The 17,329-nt window shown below is 50.1% G+C and overlaps 1 protein-coding gene across 4 annotated transcripts in view; it reads left to right on the top strand.

The window, feature by feature from the left end:
- The window catches only part of LMF1 (lipase maturation factor 1), an 88,803-nt gene that overhangs the window by 1,524 nt on the left and 69,950 nt on the right, over positions 1–17,329 (top strand). For 2 of the 4 annotated variants that reach the window (XM_047781030.1, XM_047781029.1), the window contains exon 2: positions 14,668–14,974. In XM_047781030.1, coding sequence (XP_047636986.1) covers positions 14,668–14,974 — 307 coding nt within the window. Of the gene's footprint in view, positions 1–12,243; positions 12,259–14,667; positions 14,975–17,329 lie in introns of those variants that run through there. The other 2 variants (XM_047781031.1, XM_047781032.1) reach the window with 2 other exon arrangements.

Raw genomic sequence — 17,329 nt, forward strand, 5'->3', positions numbered from 1 at the left:
GCCCCTTAACTCCCGGGGAAATCCCACAATGCCATGGGCTCTGGGCACTTTTCCCCGACGTTGGTACACTTGTTCTCTGGGGCTGCCAGGCTGGACAACAGGCGTCTGCACAGCTAACAGTTCCTAAGCCGGGAGCCTGTCTGGTGTCGCCCTGGGAACTCCTTGTGGCCAGGGACAGTTTTCATACATCCATCCTTTGTCACCTGGGAGCAGCTCCCCTTCCATAAATTTCCTTGCCTTTCTGAGGCCTTTATCAATACTCCGTGTCACCACGGGATACTTTTCCAACCGTGCCCCCCCCCCCATCGGCACCCTGGCCGTGACACTGAGGGCGCAGACGGCCCACCCGAGAGGCCTCTGGTCCTCTGTCATTGAAGTCCGAATTCCTTGGATCTCCTTTCTTATTTGGGGGTTGTTCTCTCTTTAAAGCGTGCGCGCCCAGTCCGCTTTCTAGCAAAGAGCGCGGAGAAGGTGAACTGTCTGTGTCCTTCTCGGATGCACAGAAGTCACCTGGGCCTGTGCTTCTTCGGAGCTCGGTGGCGTCCAGGAGTCTTACACGGCCTGACTCCTTCCTGCTCCCTGGCGGGTGACCGAAGGGAAACACTCTGATTTCTCCTGCTCACATGCCTCTGACCTCGCGCGCGTGGGTTTTTTCGCACACCGACGAATCCTCTGACGGTCCAGACACTGCTCGAGGGGACGCGCTCCTTCTGACGCCAAGTGCCCGGCGTCCGCGCAGACCCCCCCCCCTCGGTCCCGGCATCCCCTGTGCTTCCGAGCGACCAGCCGTCCATCAGGGCTCCCCCGGGCCCCCTCTGGTTCCGCACCTTTGCCGGAGCGCTCGGAGGGCTCCGAGAGGCTTGGCCTGTTTTCACGGTTCATCGTGAAGGCCGCCCCTCGGAGCCGAGGCTCTGCAGCCTCGGGCGGGTGATCCTGCTGCTGGTGGAGCGGATCCGCCCTCCGCCCACTGCTGGTCACAGCGGCAGAGGCGAAGCTCCCACAGCTGCAGCTCGTCCCGCTCCCCCGTCACAAGGCTCACCTGGGTCTGGCGGCCCAGCCTGGCGGCCCATCCGCACTCCCACACCCGCATTTGCTGAACTCTTAGCTTTTCTTTGGAAAATGTGAGGACAAATGGAGCCACAAGAGCGCCGGACTCCCGCTTCCTCTTTTGTTGTTCTGAGCTTTCAGCACTTCTGAGAGTTCACGTGGAGTTAGTTTTCCGTCTTTCCTCCAGGCCCCTCCAGGGCTGCTTAGATTTGCGGGCGTCTCTAAAGTGCTCCCTGTTTGTTGAAGACGCAAGCACTGCTCTCTCTGCGCTCCCTGCAGGGAGGACGCACTGGGGCTTATTGTGCCCAGGTCCAGAATTTCACCACATTCAATGGAACCGCCCGGTGGACAGGGACATCGCAGAGGTGATTCTGGTTTAGTTTATGGCCTTTTATCCGAAGGGGAGAGAAAACCCCATTTTTTTTTTTTTTAAGGAAATCTTTGCAGACCTCCTTGATGATGCAGGTTGGGTGGCCTTGGTCGCCTCTCCTAGGTCAGGGAGCAGCTAGAGTCTCATGCCTGGGCCTGTCTCCTTCCTCCCTAGAGCTGGTGGGGTGGGGGGCTTTGGGGGGGGGGTGACTCTCTCTTTCCTCCAATGGGGCAGGGGCTGACTGAGCCTTTCTGAGGTTGGTGGTTTGGTTTAGCTCTGAGATCCTGTGATATTTTGGAAATTTTTTTCTACTTTCTACTTGGCCATTTTTTTTTTCTTTTTTTCTTTTTAGGGCTGCACCCTAGGCATATGGCAGTTCCCAGGCTAGGGGTCAAATCAGAGCTGCAGCTGCGGCTGCTGGCCTGTGTCACAGGCACAGCCACACGGGATCCAAGCCTCATCTGCAGCCTACACCCCAGCTCATGGCAACGCCAGATCCTTAACCCACTGAGTGGGGCCAGGGATCAAACCCTTGTCCTCACGGATACTAGTTGGGTTCGTTACCGCTGAACCACAACGGGAACTCCTCTATTGGCCATTTCTGTAACAGAAGTGAAAACTGAATAGGTTTTTCTCTTCCGAAATTTAAATCCGCCCTCTTTTCATTTTTCCCTGTAAGTAAGGTGGGACGTTTCCTGCACTGCTTGCCTTAGATTCACTTTTTTTTTTAACGATTTAACAGGGGGAGACCGGATCTCATTTTTCCTTCGGGGAACCAGACTCTGGGCTGTGGTTGCAGGGAATGAGGGTGTCCAGCTGCTTAGCCCTTGCTACCTCGGCCCCTGTGTGTGGAAGAGCCTGAAGTGGTTTCTGGAGTGTGCAGGAGCCGTCTGAGTCGGGAGAGTTGGGGCACCCACATGCACGCGCGCGCGGCCAGGACTGGGTGGGCACCACTGTGAGGGTGGCCTCCACGTTGCCAGGCAAGTCAGTGGCATGTGACTTGGGCAGCTTCGGCCCAGCAGTAGAGGCAGCAGGAGGAGGGTCATGGGGAGAAGAGCAGGCGAGTCCTCCCTCCTGACATCCCGGATGGCCACTGTCATGGAGGTGGCAGGGTCAGGTCCCAGTTTTCTTCCTGTAGTGCAGTGAGCCATGTGTTTGAAGGAACATTCACCTTAAAACAAACAAAAAACCCATTAACCAAACTCCAGATTTTTTCGGATTTCCACTTCCGGGCCAGGGTCCCCACACTGTACCAGCCATCAGGGCTCCTTGGCCCCCGCTGGTCTGCTGCAGTCTCTTCACGGCCTTGACGTTTTGAGCAGGTGCGGTCATGTGGTTGGTAGAATGGCCCTCACCCTGAGCGTGTCTGGTCGCTGGACAGGTTGTGGGTTTGGGGAGACTCCCACAGAGGAGAGGGGCCCTGCTCCTTGCTGCTCTCCGTCCTCTGGGAGCCAAGTGGGGTCCAGTTCGTGCTCCAGGGCCCGGGGGTGGGGTGGGGGCATCCCCGTGTTGTCTGCATCTCCTCTGTAGAGAATCTGCTTAGCGATTGTCCTGTGTTTTACACTGGGTTATGGGGCAGCACTGTTGCTCATTGTGATATCGGATTGTCCGGCTCCCGTCTTTGGTGGCTCTGCCCGAGTCTCCTGTGTCTCTGTAACGGGCCTCATCCTTTATTCTTCGAGTGCTTCCTTACTCTGTGGTAAGGATGCTGGCTGCAGGCTCCTCCCATTTCCCAGTCCCAACACCTGCCGTTTCTCCCGGAGCCCTGGGTCCTTTCATTGGAGAATGGGGTTAGGAGCCCAGATCTGGGTGTCGAAAGTGCCCCTTGCTCCTGGGGTGTCCCTGCCTCCACACCGTCTTAGCAGACAGAGCTAGGCTACATATGTGTGTGCACACTTGCATACGATCAGGCTCTGCGTGTCCGTGTGAGTTTGTGTTAGGGTAGACGTGAGTTCACGTTGGCATCTCTGATTCTGATAGTGCGTGGGGCGGGCGAGTGTTGGTCCTCCCTTCTCGCTTATCTGGAACTTCCATGCCTGCTAGTGAGAAATCCTGCTTAACCCCAGTGCACATGCAGAGTGGTTTCAGAGCAGCTCACACCCCCCCAGTTAGACTCCAGTGTTTCTATATGGTCCCTTGTCTTCGTCCTTACTGTTCTCACTCAAAACAGTTTCCAGAGGGACTTAGGCCATGCCCCTCCTGCCTCGTGCCCACTGTGGTCGTGCTCTCGTCTGCAGTGGGTTTCATTCACTTGTCCCCGTCTGCATTCTGTCCTGGCATCCCTCGACCTGCCGCCTAGGCCGCTGTGCTAGTTTACATACGTTAAGGTTCATTACTTCTGCGATGTACAGTCTTAAGGGTTTTGACAAACACATGGTCACCATCACTCAGAGCGGCTTCACCCCCTGAAAAATCCCCCTGTACACAGTCAGCTGCCTCCCGCGCCAGCCCTGGCATGTGGAGATCTGCGTTTTACCTGGGGCTCCTCCTTTGCCAGTGTGTCGGACGGATGGACTCTTACCGTGTATAGCTTTCGGGTCTGAGTTCCTTTGCTCCATAAGAGGAAGTTGAGATCCTTTCCTGCCGTTTCGTGAACCAGCGCGCCACTGCTGTCTTCTCTGACTATCATTCCGTTGTGTGAGTGCCTGACGGTTGCGTTATCCATCCAGCGCCAAGGGACATCTATGTCGTTTGCAGTTTTAGCAGTTAGGAACCCAGCTCCTGTAAACATTTGCATGCACGGTTTTGTGTAAATGCAAGTTTCCAGTTCACTTGGGTGAATCCCTAAGGGGATAGTTGCTGGGTCGTACGGTAAATCTCTGTTTATAGGAAACGGTCGAACTGTCCTCCAGGGTGACTGCACCAGTGTGCATCCCACCAACAGTGAATGAGTTCCTGTTGTTCTCAACTCTCTGGAGCATTTGGTATTTTCAGTTTTTTGGATTTTGGCTGTTATGATAGGTGCGCAGTGGTATTTCGTTGTGGTTTTAATTGGCATTTCCCCAGTAAGGAATGATATTAAGCATCTTTTCATGTGTTTATTTGCCATCTGTGTATCTTCTTTGTGTGAAGCGGATGACTTTCAGTGTCCAGATCTTTTGCCCTTTTAAAAACTGGATGGCTTGTTTTCTTATTGTTGGGTTTTAACAGTACTTTAAGTATTCCGAATGTGAGTCTTTCATCAGATAGGCGATTTGCATACATTTTCCCCAGTCTGTGGCTTGTGTTTTCATTCTCCTAAAAATGCCTTTTACAGAGCAAAAGGTTTGCATTTAATAAAGTAGAATTTATCAGTATTTTCTGTCATGGATTGTGCTTTTGGTGTTGTATCTAAAAACGTATTGGCAAACCCTCAACACACAGATTTTCTTCTTTATTTTCTTCTAGAAGTTCCATACTCTCATGTTTTGCACTTAGGGCTCTGGTCCTTTTCGAGTAAGTTTGGTGTGAGGTGGGAGGTGTGTGTCCAGGTTCACCTTTTGGGTATGATGCCCAGTCTTTCTCCATTAACTTGTCTTTGCACCTTTGCCAAAAGTCAGTTGACGGTCTGTGTAAGTCTGTTTCTGGGCCCTCTAGTCTTGTCCATTGGTTTATGAGTCTGCTCTTCTGCCGATACTGTGTGGTCTTGATTCCTGTAGCTTTGTGTTGTAGTGAGTCTTGGTATTGGGTGAAAGAAACTTTGTTCTTTATGAGAATTACTTTGGCTGTTCTCATTCCTTTGCTTTTACACGTACGTTTTAAAATCAGCTTGTCAGTATCTGCAGAAAAGCTTACTGGATGTTTTGATTGAGATTGCACCGAAGCTGTGGATTAGACTGGGGAGAAGTCACGTCTTATTAATGCTGACTCTTACCGTTAATGAACACAGTGAACCTTTCCATGTATTTAAATCTTCTTTGATTTCTTTCATCATGTTTTGTAGCTCTTCACATACAGACTCTACATATATTTATTTAAAAGTTTAAAATTATAGTTGATTTACAGTGTCGTGCTGATTTCTGCTGTACAGCAAAGTGACCCAGTCATACATGTATATGCACATCCCTGTTCTTATGTGATCTTCCGTCATGGTCTGTCCCAAAAGACTGGGTGGAGTTCCCAGAGCTGTACAGCAGTACCTCATTGCTTATCCATTCTAAATGGAATAGTTTGCGTCTACTAACCCCAAACTCCCCATCCATCCCACTCCCTCTCCATTCCCCACTGGCAGCCACAGGTCTGTTCTCTATGTCTGCACACCTGTTCTGTAGACAGGTTCATTTGTGCCATATTTTAGATTCCACAGAGAAGTGATATCATACGGTATTTGTCTTTCTTTTGCTGACTTGACTTTTTATGAGAATCTCTTAATTGCATCCATGTTGCTGCAAATGGTATCATTTTGTTCTTTTTAATGGCCGAGTAGTATTCCATTGTGTGTATGTACCACAGCTTGATCCATTCAGCTGTCCATGGACATTTAGATTGTTTCCATGTCTTGGCTGTTGTGAATAGTGCTGCTGTGAACATATGGGTGCATGTATCTTTTTGAATTGTAATTTTGCCTGATAGATGCCCAGGAGTGGAGTCGCTGGATCTTACAGTAGTTCTGTATTTAGTTTCCTGAGGAGCCTCCATAGTGTTCTCCATAGTGGTTGCATCAATTTTCATTCCCACCAACAGTGAAGGAGGGTTCGTTCTCCTTTCTCCACACCCTCTCCAGCATTTCTTTGATTACGTCCTATTTTTATTTATTTAATTTTTTATTTTTTATTGTATTTCCCCAACACACTTTTTTCCCACTATACAGCATGGGGACCCAGTTACACATACATGTGTACATAATTTTTTCTCTCATTGTCGTGCTCCATTGTATCTAGACATAGTTCTCAGTGCTACACAGCAGGATCTCATTGTTAATCCATTCCAAAAGCAATAGTTTGCATCTGTTAACCCCAAGCTCCCGATCCCTCCGACTTCCTCCCCCCCCCCCCCCCCCCCCCCCCCCCCGCCCCGCGGCATTTCTTGTTTGTAGGCTTATTAAGGATGGCCATTCTGATTGGTGCGAAGTGGCACCTCATTGTGGTCTTGTAGGTTGTAGTTTTGATTTGCATTTCTGTAACAATTAGTGATGTTGAGCATTTTGGAGATTAAGCCCTTGTCAGTTGTATCGTTGGCAACTCTTTTCTCCTATTCTGTAGGTTGTCTTTTCATTTTGTTTTATGGTTTCCTTTGCTGCACAGAACCCTGTAAGATTGATTAGGTGCTATTTGTTTCTTTTTATTTCTACTGCCTTGGGAGACTGGCCTGAGAAAACGTTTGCCCCGTTGGTATCAGAGAGTGTTTTGCCTGTGTTCTCTTCTAGGAGCTTTCTGGTGTCTTTAAGTCATTTTGAGTTACGTTTAAGTCTTTATGCCATCTTCCGAAATTCACGGTCTGATATTTCATTGGTAGTATGCAGAAATGCAACCAATTTCTGAATGTTTGTATCCTCTTACTTTGCTGAATTCCTTTATCAGAGCTGGTGGGTTTTGTGTGGAGTCCTGAGGGTGTTCTATGTATAGTGTCATGTCATTTGCATGTAATGATCATTTTACCTCTTCTCTTCCCATCTGGATACCTTTTATTTCTTTTTCTTGTCTGACTGTTGTGTCAAGGACTTCCAATACTACCTGAATAGAAGTGATAAGAGTGGATATCCTTGTCTCGGTCCACATTTTCGCGGGAAGGCTTTCAGCTTCTCTCCGTTGAGTATTATGTTGGCTGTGGGCTTGTCACAAACAGCTTCTATAATGTTGAGGTATGTTCTCTCTATACCCACTTTAGTAAGAGTTTTTTTCATGAGTGGATGTTAGATATTGTCATACTTTTTCTGCATCTGTTGAGATGATCATGTGGTTTTTGAGTTTTCTTTGGTTAATGTGGTGGATGACGTTGATTGATTTGCATAAGTTGAACCATCCTTGTGAACTTGGGGTGAATTCCACTTGCTCGTGGTGTGAGGTGTTTTTTATGTGTTGTTGGATTCAATTGGCTAAAAGTTTGTTGAGAATTTTTGCGTCTATATTCGTCAAAGGTATTGGCCTATAATTTTCTTTTTTGGTAGTACCTTTGTCTCGGTTTGGTATTTGGGTGATGATGGTGGCTTCCTTCATAGCATGTCTTTGGGAGTGTTCCTTCTTTTCCAGTTTTTGGAAAAGTTTAAGAAGGATTTGTGTGTTTGATAGAATTCGCCTGTGAAGCCATCTGGTCCTGGACTTTTGTTTGTAGGGAGTGTTTTTGTTTCTGTTTTGCTTTTATTTTTAGGGCCGCACCTGCGGCATATGGAGGTTCCCAGGCTAGGAGTTTACTTGGAGATACAGCCGCTGGCCTATGCCACAGCCACAGCAAAATCAGATCCAAGCCGCGTCTGCGACCTACAGCACCGCTCACGGCAACGCCAGATCCTTAACCCACTGAGCAAGGCCAGGGATTGAACCTGAAACTTAATGGTTCCTAGTCGGGTTCGTTTCCGCCGTGCCATGACTCCTGTAGGGAGTGTTTTTGTTATGTAGTCCATTTCATTTCTAGTGATTGGGTCTGTTGAAATGAGCTGTTTTTTCTTGATTCGGTTTTGGTAGGCTGTATGTTTGTAGAAAGTTGTCCGTTTCTTCTAGGTTGTCTAGTTGGTTGGTGTGCAGTTGTTCAAGGTATTCTCTTAGGGTTTTCTGTGTTTCTGCAGTACATTTGAGGTTACTCCTTTTTCATTTCTTATTATATTTGGGTTTTCTCTCTTCTTGGTGAGTCTGGCCAGAGGCTTGTCAATTTTGTTTACCCTTTCAAAGAACCAGCTCTTGGTTTTACCAATTTTTTTCTATCTTTTTTTTAATCTCTATTTTATTGATTTCTTCTCTTTATGATTTCCTTCCTTCTGCTGGCTTGAGTTTTATTTGTTCCTCTTTTTCTAGCTCTTGCAGTTGGTGGGCTGGGTTGTTGATTTGATGTTTTTCTTCTTTTGTGAGGAAGGCCTGTGTTGTGTCTCTAGGAACTTCCCTTTAAGAACTGCTTCTGCAGGATCCCATGGAGTTTGAATGGTTGTGTTTTCATTATTGTTTGTCTCGAGGTATTTTTTTAATTTCCGTTTTGATTTGCTCATTGACCCATTGGGTTTTAGTAGCATGTTGTTTAGTCTCCATGCAGTTTTTTCTCTCTCTTTTTAACCTGTGGTTGATTTCTATTTGGATGCCTTTGTGGTCAGAGACGATGCTGGGGATAATTTCTATGCTCTTAAATTTGTCGAGGTTGGTTTCAACCCTAGAGTGTGGGCAATCCTAAAGAATGTTCATGTTCACTTGGAAAGAATGTATGTTCTGATTTTGTTTTGTTTTGTCTGTCTTTTGTCTTTTTAGTGTCGCACCTGCTGCATATGGAGATTCCCAGGCTAGGGGTCCAATTGGAGCTGTAGCTGCCGGCCTGCATCACAACCACAGCCACGCCAGATCCGAGCCGCATCTGTGACCTGCACCACAGCTCACGGCAACACTGGATCCTTAACTCACTGAGCGAGGCCAGGGATCGAACCTGCAACCCCATGGTTCCTAGTTGGATTTGTTTCTGCCGTGCCACAGTGGGAACTCCTTTGTATTCTGATTTTCTTCGATGTCATGCCCTGAAAACACCCGTTAAGTCTGAGGGTTCTTTTGTGTCATTCAGGATCTCTGCTGTCTTACTGATTCTCTGTGTAGAGGGCCTGGCCATTGAGTGGTTGGGGTGTTGAAGTCTCCTGCTGTTACTGTTCCATCATGTTCTCTGTTTTATGTCTGTTAGCATTTGTTTTATGTATGTGGGTGCTCCTGTATAGGGGCATATATATTGACGGATGTCGTAGCCTTTTCTTGAACTGATCCTTCTATCATTAAATAGTGTCCTTCTTTATCTTTCTTTACGGCCTTTGTTTTGTCTGGTAGGAGTATTGGGACTCCCACTTTCCCATCATTTCCTTTTGCACGAAATATCTTTTTCTGTCCCTTCACTTTCGATTTGTATGTGTCCTTTGCCCTAAGATGGGTCTCTTACAGGCAGCATATTGTAGGTTCTTGTTTTTTTTAATCCGGTCTGCCACTCTGTGTCTTTTGATTTGAGCATTTAGTCCATTAACATTTAAGGTAATTATTTATTTATTTATTAAAAAAATTTTTTTTAATTTTTATTTTTGCTTGTTAGGGCTGAACCTGCAGCATGTAGAGGTTCCCAGGCAAGGGGTCGAATCAGAGCTGCAGCCACTGGCCTACACCACAGCCACAGCAACTCGGGATCTGAGCCGCCTCTACGACCTGCACCATAGCTCATGGCAATGCTGGATCCTTAGCCCACTGAGCAAGGCCAGGGATCGAACCCACAACCTCATGGTTCCTAATTGGGTTCGTTTCTGCTGCGCCACACGGGAACTCCAACATTTAAGGTAATTATTGATAAAAATGTATTTATTTTCATTTTAAACCTTGTTTCCCAGTTGTTTCTATGTTTCTCCTTTGTTCCTTTTTCTTTCTTTTTTTTTTTTGGCTGGATGATTTCCTTTTATTTTATGCTCGTGTCCTCTGCTTTTTGGTTTTTGTGAATTATTGTTTGTTTTTGATTTGTGGTGGCCCTGTTTTTCAAGTTTGTTCACCCCTTCCTATATCTGCTTGCTGGAGACCGACCGTCATAAAGGCTCAAACACGTTCTAAAAAAGGAAGGAGTCTGGGCGTTGCTGCCGTGGCTCAGTGGTTAGCAAACCCGGCTAGTCTCCATCAGGATGTGGTTTTGGTCCCTGGCCCCGCTCAGTGGGGTAAGGATCTGGCGTTGCCGGGGCTGTGGTGGTGGAGGTGGAGGATTTGGCCCGGATCTTGTGCTGCTGTGGCTGTGGCATAAGCCGGCGGCTACAGCTTCAATTCCACCCCTAGCCTGGGAACCTCCGTGTGCCATGGGTGTGGCTCTAAAAAGACCCCCAAAAATAAACAAACGAAAGAGTCTAGATTTTCTTACTCTCCCACATTTTAGGATATTGGTGTCTTTTTACATCTGTACGTTTATCTTTTGGCTGCTCCTTGTGTTTATCATCACTTTCCCGAATAGGTTTTTCCTTTGGATCGTTATACTGGCCTAAGTGATTGCTTTCCAATCATGGTTTCCTCCAACCTCTATCTTCTTTCCTATTTAGAGACCTTTCAGGAGTTCTTTTAGAATGTATTTAGTGTTGCTGCATTCTTCTGGTTTTTTGTTTGGCTGAGAAGTTTTCTTTCGCCGTCTGTTTAAAATGATAGTCTTCCCGGGTAGAGTGTCCGAGGGTGCAGATGGCTTCCCCCTACAACTTTGAATGGACCTGCCCCGCTCTTCTGGCCTGGAGTGTTTCTCTAGAGAAATCAGCTAAAAACCTGACGGGTTTTAATTAACTCTTTGTTTTTCTCTTGCTGCCTTTAGAATCCTCTCCTTATCTTTTGTGATTTTATTGTAGTATGTCTTGGGTTGGTTTGGGTTCATCTCGTTTGGGACCCTGTGTGCTCTCTGCGTATCTATTTCCTTCTTTAGATTTGGAAAACTTTCAGCCGTAATTTTTTCAAATATATTTTCAATCCTGTTTTCTTTTTCTTCTCCTTCTGGGGTCCCTATTATGCATAGATTGGCAGGCTTTATATTACCTCATAGATCTCTTATATTATTGCTTTCCTTTTTTTTTTTTTTAAAGTTTGGTCTCCCTTCCTTGCTTGCTTCCTTTCTTCTTTGTTTCTTTCTTTTTCATTTTTGGCTGTCCTGCAGCATATGGTGCTCCCAGGCCAGGAATCAGATCCAAGCCGCAGTTGAGACCTAAGCTGCAGCTACAGCAATGCCAGCTCTCTAACCCACTGTACCGGGCTGGGGATCGAACCCACGTCCTAGTGCTTCCAAGACACGGCTGACCCTGTTGCGCTGCAGTGGCAGCTCCTTCCTTTGGTTTCCTGCCTGCTGTCCTGATCGGGTGGTTTCCATTAGTCTATCTTCCAGGTCACGCATTCATTCCTCTTCGTTATTCATTTTGCTGTTCAGTGTGTTTAACTCAACTTTTGTCTCTGCAGACAAATTTTCTAATTTTATTGGCCCCTCCTTATAGATTCTAGTTCCTTTTTAAAGTGATCTGTGTTACTGTTGATATCCATTCTTTTTTTTCTTTCTTTCTAGGGCCATACCTACAGCATATGGAGGTTCCCAGGCTAGGGGTTGAATTGGAGCTGCACCTGTCGGCCTTTGCCTCAGCAGCATGGGATCCATGCTGCGTCTGTGACCTATGCCACAGCTGCAGCAATGCCAGATCCTTAACTCTGAGCAAGGCCAGGGATGGAACCTGCATCCTCTTGGATACTAGCCGGATGCATTACTGCCGAGTCACGACGGAAACTCCGTTGATATCCATTGTGGATTTCTTCAGTATTTTCATTACCTTCTTTTTGAGCTCGGTGACTTTTAGACCGAAGAGGTCTGTGTCATGTTTGCTCCTTCAGGGGAGTTCTATTCTTTCAGCTGGAAGGGTTCCTGCGCTGCTTTGGTCATGCTGAACACACAGGCTCTCTCTCTGTCTGGCTGCCATGCTTTTTTCCGAGGCTTCGAGGTTGCCCCCCATCCAGCTGATCGCCCCGTCAGCGAGGTGGCCTTTCCTCCTTCACTGCTCCCTCTCAGGAGTGCTGGTCCTGTCCTGATTCCTTTTTTGCTCTTCTCCCCCGTCTCTTTTTTTGGTTCCCTTTAGTTCTGTCCAGTATCTGGCGGGTTTCTTGCACTTTTGGAGGTCCGAGGTCTTCAGCCAGCGTTGGGAAGGTGTTCTGTGCAGATCCTTCTGCATGGGGACGTGTTTGGTAATGTGTTTGCGGGAGAAGGTAAGTGCTGAGTCTCACTCCTCCACATCCCGATCCTGCCCCTTCACTTAGGTGATGTTAGACTAGGCACGTTTTTGGTTGCTGTTGTGATGGGGGGGGGGTGCTGCCCGTGGTTTGTAGACGTGCCTGGGCCAGGGGTCGAATCTGCACCAGAGCAGTGACCCAACCGCTGCGGTGACAAAGCCAGATCCTTAACCCAGAGTGCCACAGGAGAACTCCTGTTGTAATTTTGTAAAATTCACATTGCGTTTGTGCAGTGTGGCTGTGTAGGCGCATGATTGACTTTCGTGCCTTGATCCAGTATTCTGTGACCTTCACCACGTTGTGTCAGTGCCACGAGGGCTTTCGTTGGTGGTGCCGATTCTTTGGGATGCGCTGTATCTGCCGTAATGACATCCGTTAATAGAGAGAGCTCTATCTCTTCCTTTCTAAACCAGTACCTTTTTTCTCATTCTTTCCTCACTGTGCTGGCGAGGATGCCCGTGCCACGTGGGGTAGGAGCAGCGAGAGAGATGCTCTTGTTTTGTTCCAGGTCTTTGGGGAAGAGCGTCCAATCACTCATCTTCGTTTACTTCTTTGTCTCTTTAGGGCCACGGCATATGGAGGTGCCAGGCCTAGGGTTCTAATCGGAGCCACAGCTGCCGGCCCACGCCACAGCCACACCAAATCCGAGCTGCGTCTGTAACCTACACCAGGGCTCACGGCAATGCTGGATCCGTAACCCACTGAGCGAGGCCAGGGATCGAACCTGTGTCCTCATGGCTGCGAGTCAGGTTTGTTTCCGCCGAGCCGCAGCGGGAGCTCCCACTGATCTTGAGGTGTGATCTTGTCTAAGGTTTTTCATAGCTGCCTTGTGGACATTGATGGCATTCCCTTCTCTTCCTCATTTGCTGAAAGTTTCTTTTTATAGTGAATGTATTCTTTAATGTCCTTTGTGTGTGTGTGTGTGTGTCTGTTGATATTATCTTATGCTTTTTTTAATTTAGTTTGTTAGTGTCATGAATTACATTTTTTTTTTTTGGTCTTTTATTTTTAAGGCCACACCTGCAGCATATGGAGGTTCCCAGGCTAGGGGTTGAATCGGAGCTACAGCTGCCAGCCTACAGCTCAGCCACAGCAACGCCGGATTTGAGCCACGTCTGCGACCTACAGCACACCTCACAGCAATGCCAGACCCTTAACCACTGAGCGAGGCCAGGGGTCGAACCCACAACCTCATGGTCACTAGTTGGATTTGTTTCCACTGTGCCACAATGGGAACTCCTACATTGATTGTTTTTTTTTTTAAGAATGAAACAGCCTTGCATTTCTGAGATGAAACAGGTTGTGATGTATTATCTTTGTTTCTTCTGTTGTAAGTCTTGATAGTTTGTCTTTCAAGAAATTGGCGTATTTCATCTAAGTTGTGGAATTTCTGGTCTTAAGGAGACTTGTAGTCTTCCTGTACTATCTTCATGTCTGGGGTCCTTGGCCTGTTTCCTTTCCCATCCCTCATGCTGGCGTGTTCCCTTCTTTTCTCATCTGGTCCAGCTAGAGTCCTGTCAATTATATGGCTCTTACTGAAGGAACAAGTTTTGGTTGTATTGATTTTCTGGGTTTTTTCCCCCTAGTTTTAAGTTTGATTGATTTCACCTTTTTTTAAAAGTTACTTTTCTGCTGCTTGTTTTGTATGTAATTTTTTTTTTATTTCTTAAAGTATAAGTTTAGATTTGAGGCCTTTCTATTTTTCTAACATAAGTGTTTTATTGTTTTATTGTTCATTTTCTTTAAGCAAAGTTCTTTCTGGGGTAGTTAACTAACCATTTTATGTAACGAGGCACATATTTTATATAAATCCTGTGGTGGGAGTTCCCATTGTGGCTCAGTGGTAATGAACCTGACTAGCATCCACGAGGAGGCAGGTTCATTCCCTGGCCTCCTTCAGTGGGTTAAGGATCTGGCGTTGGTGTGAGCTGCGGTGTAGGTGGCAGACGCAGGTCAGAACCCATGTGGCTGTGGCTGTGGCGTAGGCCAGCTGCTGCAGCTCATATTCACTCCCTGGGAACTTCCATCTGCTGCCTGAGCAGCCCTAAAAAGCAAAAAACAGAAAAAGCAAAACCACGTGGTGTGTCTCTCGTGTCCAAAAAAAGCAAAACCACGTGGTGTGTCTCTCGTGTCCACGTGTACCCTGTGGGAGGAGATGCAGTGCACATAGGTTGGGCACGTGGTTCAGAGACTACGTGGTGACGTCTCAGGTTGGGTCCTCAAATACCGGGATTCTGTGAAGCGCTCAGACCCCCGGAGGCCATGCTTTGGTTCCAAACCGTGGGCCACACTGCCTGGTCCCGCCCAGCCAAGCCCCCTAGACCGGACGGGTGTCCGCAGAGGGCTTCTTGCCCTCACGCGCCTCTTGTCTCCTTTTCCTTCCAGTCGTGGCCTTCCTGGTGGCCTTCCAGCAGAACAAGCAGCTGATTGGCGACAGGGGGCTGCTGCCCTGCAGGGCCTACCTGAGGCGCGTGCAGCAGCACTTCCGAGGGCGCACCTGGGACGCCGTCAGCTCCACCCCCACTGTCCTCTGGCTGCTGGACTGGACTCACATGGACTCCAACCTGGACGCCCTGGCGCTCCTCGGGCTGGGCATCTCCTCTTTCGTCCTGGTCTCCGGCTGTGCCAACATGGCCCTCATGGCTGCTCTCTGGCTCCTCTACATGTCCCTGGTCAACGTGGGGCAGATCTGGTAAGAGGGGCGGGTGCGGTAAGCCGAGGCCCTGGGAATGGCACCCCCACAGAGGGCCCTGAGACCTCTCGGCAGCAGGAGCCCCCGGGCGAGCTTCCTTCTTGCCTTAGTTCAGACAGCGCCACCGTTTGCGTTAGACCACAGTAGGCACGGCTGGCCCCCAGGAGCCTTCCTCCTTTGGGAGTCATCGGGATTCTGGGGGGTGCCATGGCCGTGCCTGAGATTATGGCGCCAGCCTCCCAGAGCCAGCAGGCACCGTGGGATGGAGGTGCCGTCGCTGGGCGGGCTGCTGGGCGCACTCTGGTGGCGGGGCCTGGCTTGGGCTCTTACGGCCCCGCGCCTGCCCCCAGCTGCCCCTTCCTTGGTGGAGAGGAGCTGCCTGCCGTAGGGGGCACGGGGCAGGCCAGCCCCGCTGCAGCACCAAGAGATCAGAAGAGGGGGGCAGCTCCCTGGCAGGGGGGCATCCCGAGGGCATGCAGATGGGGGCGTCCGTGCAGCCAGCAGCTTGAGCCAGGCCCAGGTGACAGTCCAGGGGCTGTGAAGCCCAGGCCAGGTTTGAACCCACAGCGGAGGGGGGACCCCTGGTTCAGGTTCTGGGCTCCAGCCCTTGGGCAGAGTCACCTACCAGAGGAAGCACAGACGATGCTCTAAGAAAAGGCGAAGCCTCGACAAAAAGCTCTGGGGTCAGGTCCCTGTCCTGTAGGAAAGTAGGGTGTGGGAGAGGGTGGCATCTCCCTGGACGTGGAAGGAGTCGGATTGGGGTGGTGCGTGTGTAGACAAGGAGGCAGTGGAGGAGGCTGTGGTGTGTGAGGAGGAGCAGGAGGCAGAGGCGGAGGTGCTGTCTGTGTGAATGAGGAGGATGGGGAGGAGGGGGTGCTGTCCGTGGAGACGAGCAGGAAGTGGGGGGGTGCTGTCTGAGAGGACGAGCAGGAAGTGGGGGGGTGCGAGCAGGAAGTGGGGGGGTGCTATCTGAGAAGACGAGCAGGAAGTGGAGGGGCACTGTCTGTAGAGACCAGCAGGAGGTGGGGGGGGCACTGTCTGTGGAGACAAGCAGGAAGTGGGGGGGTGCTGTCTGAGAAGACGAGCAGGAAGTGGGGGGTGCGAGCAGGAAGTGGGGGGGTGCTGTCTGAGAAGACGAGCAGGAAGTGGGGGGGTGCTGTCCTTGGAGACGAGCAGGAAGTGGGGGGTGCTGTCTGTGGAGACGAGCAGGAAGTGGGGGGTGCGAGCAGGAAGTGGGGGGGTGCTGTCCGTGGAGACCAGCAGGAAGTGGGGGGGGTGCTGTCCGTGTAGACGAGCAGGAGGTAGGGCAGCTCTGGGCTCCTGCTTAGATGTTCACAGCTGGGGCCTCTGTCTCGGGGGGGAGGTTCATCGGGAGGCCTGAAGCTCTGGGGTGCTGGCCCACATCAGGGGCGCTGCCGAGGTTGTGGTCCACAACAGTGAGTGAGTTTTAACCCAGACGCCCGAGTCCTCAGTGCCACTTGCCAGTTTATCTTGTCCCAAGGTTGTCCCGTGTGCCAGCTACCGTCATGGGCCCCATCCTGTCTCCTGTGGTCTGGGCCCTGGTCCTTGAGCAAGTGCGAGTGACACCAGTGTCACAGCAGAAGACACCTGCCCACAGTGCAGTGTGCAGAGGAGGCCCAGCTCTCACCCCACCTGCTGTCCGTGCTCCTGGGAGCCTGGTGTGGACGCGTTGTGTTGACCACAGCACGCTGGTTGTCAGGGGAGGAGTTTCGGCCGAGGCTCGGGGACTTAGCTGCCTGGCGTGAGCCTGTGAATCAGAGGCAGCAGCCACGGGCGCCGCTCAGCTGCAGCGTCCCCAGTGGCTGGCGGCCAGGATGTGCTGACGCCGGCGGTGGTTCAGTTCCATACGGAAGGCTTGTCGGCTTCCAGGAGAAAGGCATTTACATCTGACTTACGGCCTTTGCTTCCTCAAGCCCAGGCGGCACGGGTGGAAGCAGGGCTGGTGCCCACTCGGCGCCGGGCCCTGGGGCCCATCAGGCAGCTGTGAGGTGAACAGAGCTCCTTCCCTCCCACCTGCTCCTCCCCACCTGCGTTCCCGGGGTGCTCTCACCTCGGCGTCCGGCCTTCTCGGTGGCCGCAGGCCATCGCTGCCCACCTCCAGGCTCTCTGGTTAGTGGCTCCTTTTCCTTAGGACATGTGATTTGGTTTGGTTTTGGCTATAAGCGTGGCATGTGGAAGTTCCTGGGCCAGCGGTTGAACCCACGCCACAGCAGTGACCTGAGCTGCTGCACTGACAATGCCTGACCCTCAGCCCTTGGGCCTCCAGGGAACTCAGGGACATGTGACTTCAGCGTGGGTCGGAGGAGAGAGCGCTCTAGGTTCCCTCGTCCCATT

Source organism: Phacochoerus africanus, chromosome 5, assembly GCF_016906955.1.
Source record: "Phacochoerus africanus isolate WHEZ1 chromosome 5, ROS_Pafr_v1, whole genome shotgun sequence".
NCBI classification, from domain to species: domain Eukaryota; kingdom Metazoa; phylum Chordata; class Mammalia; order Artiodactyla; family Suidae; genus Phacochoerus; species Phacochoerus africanus.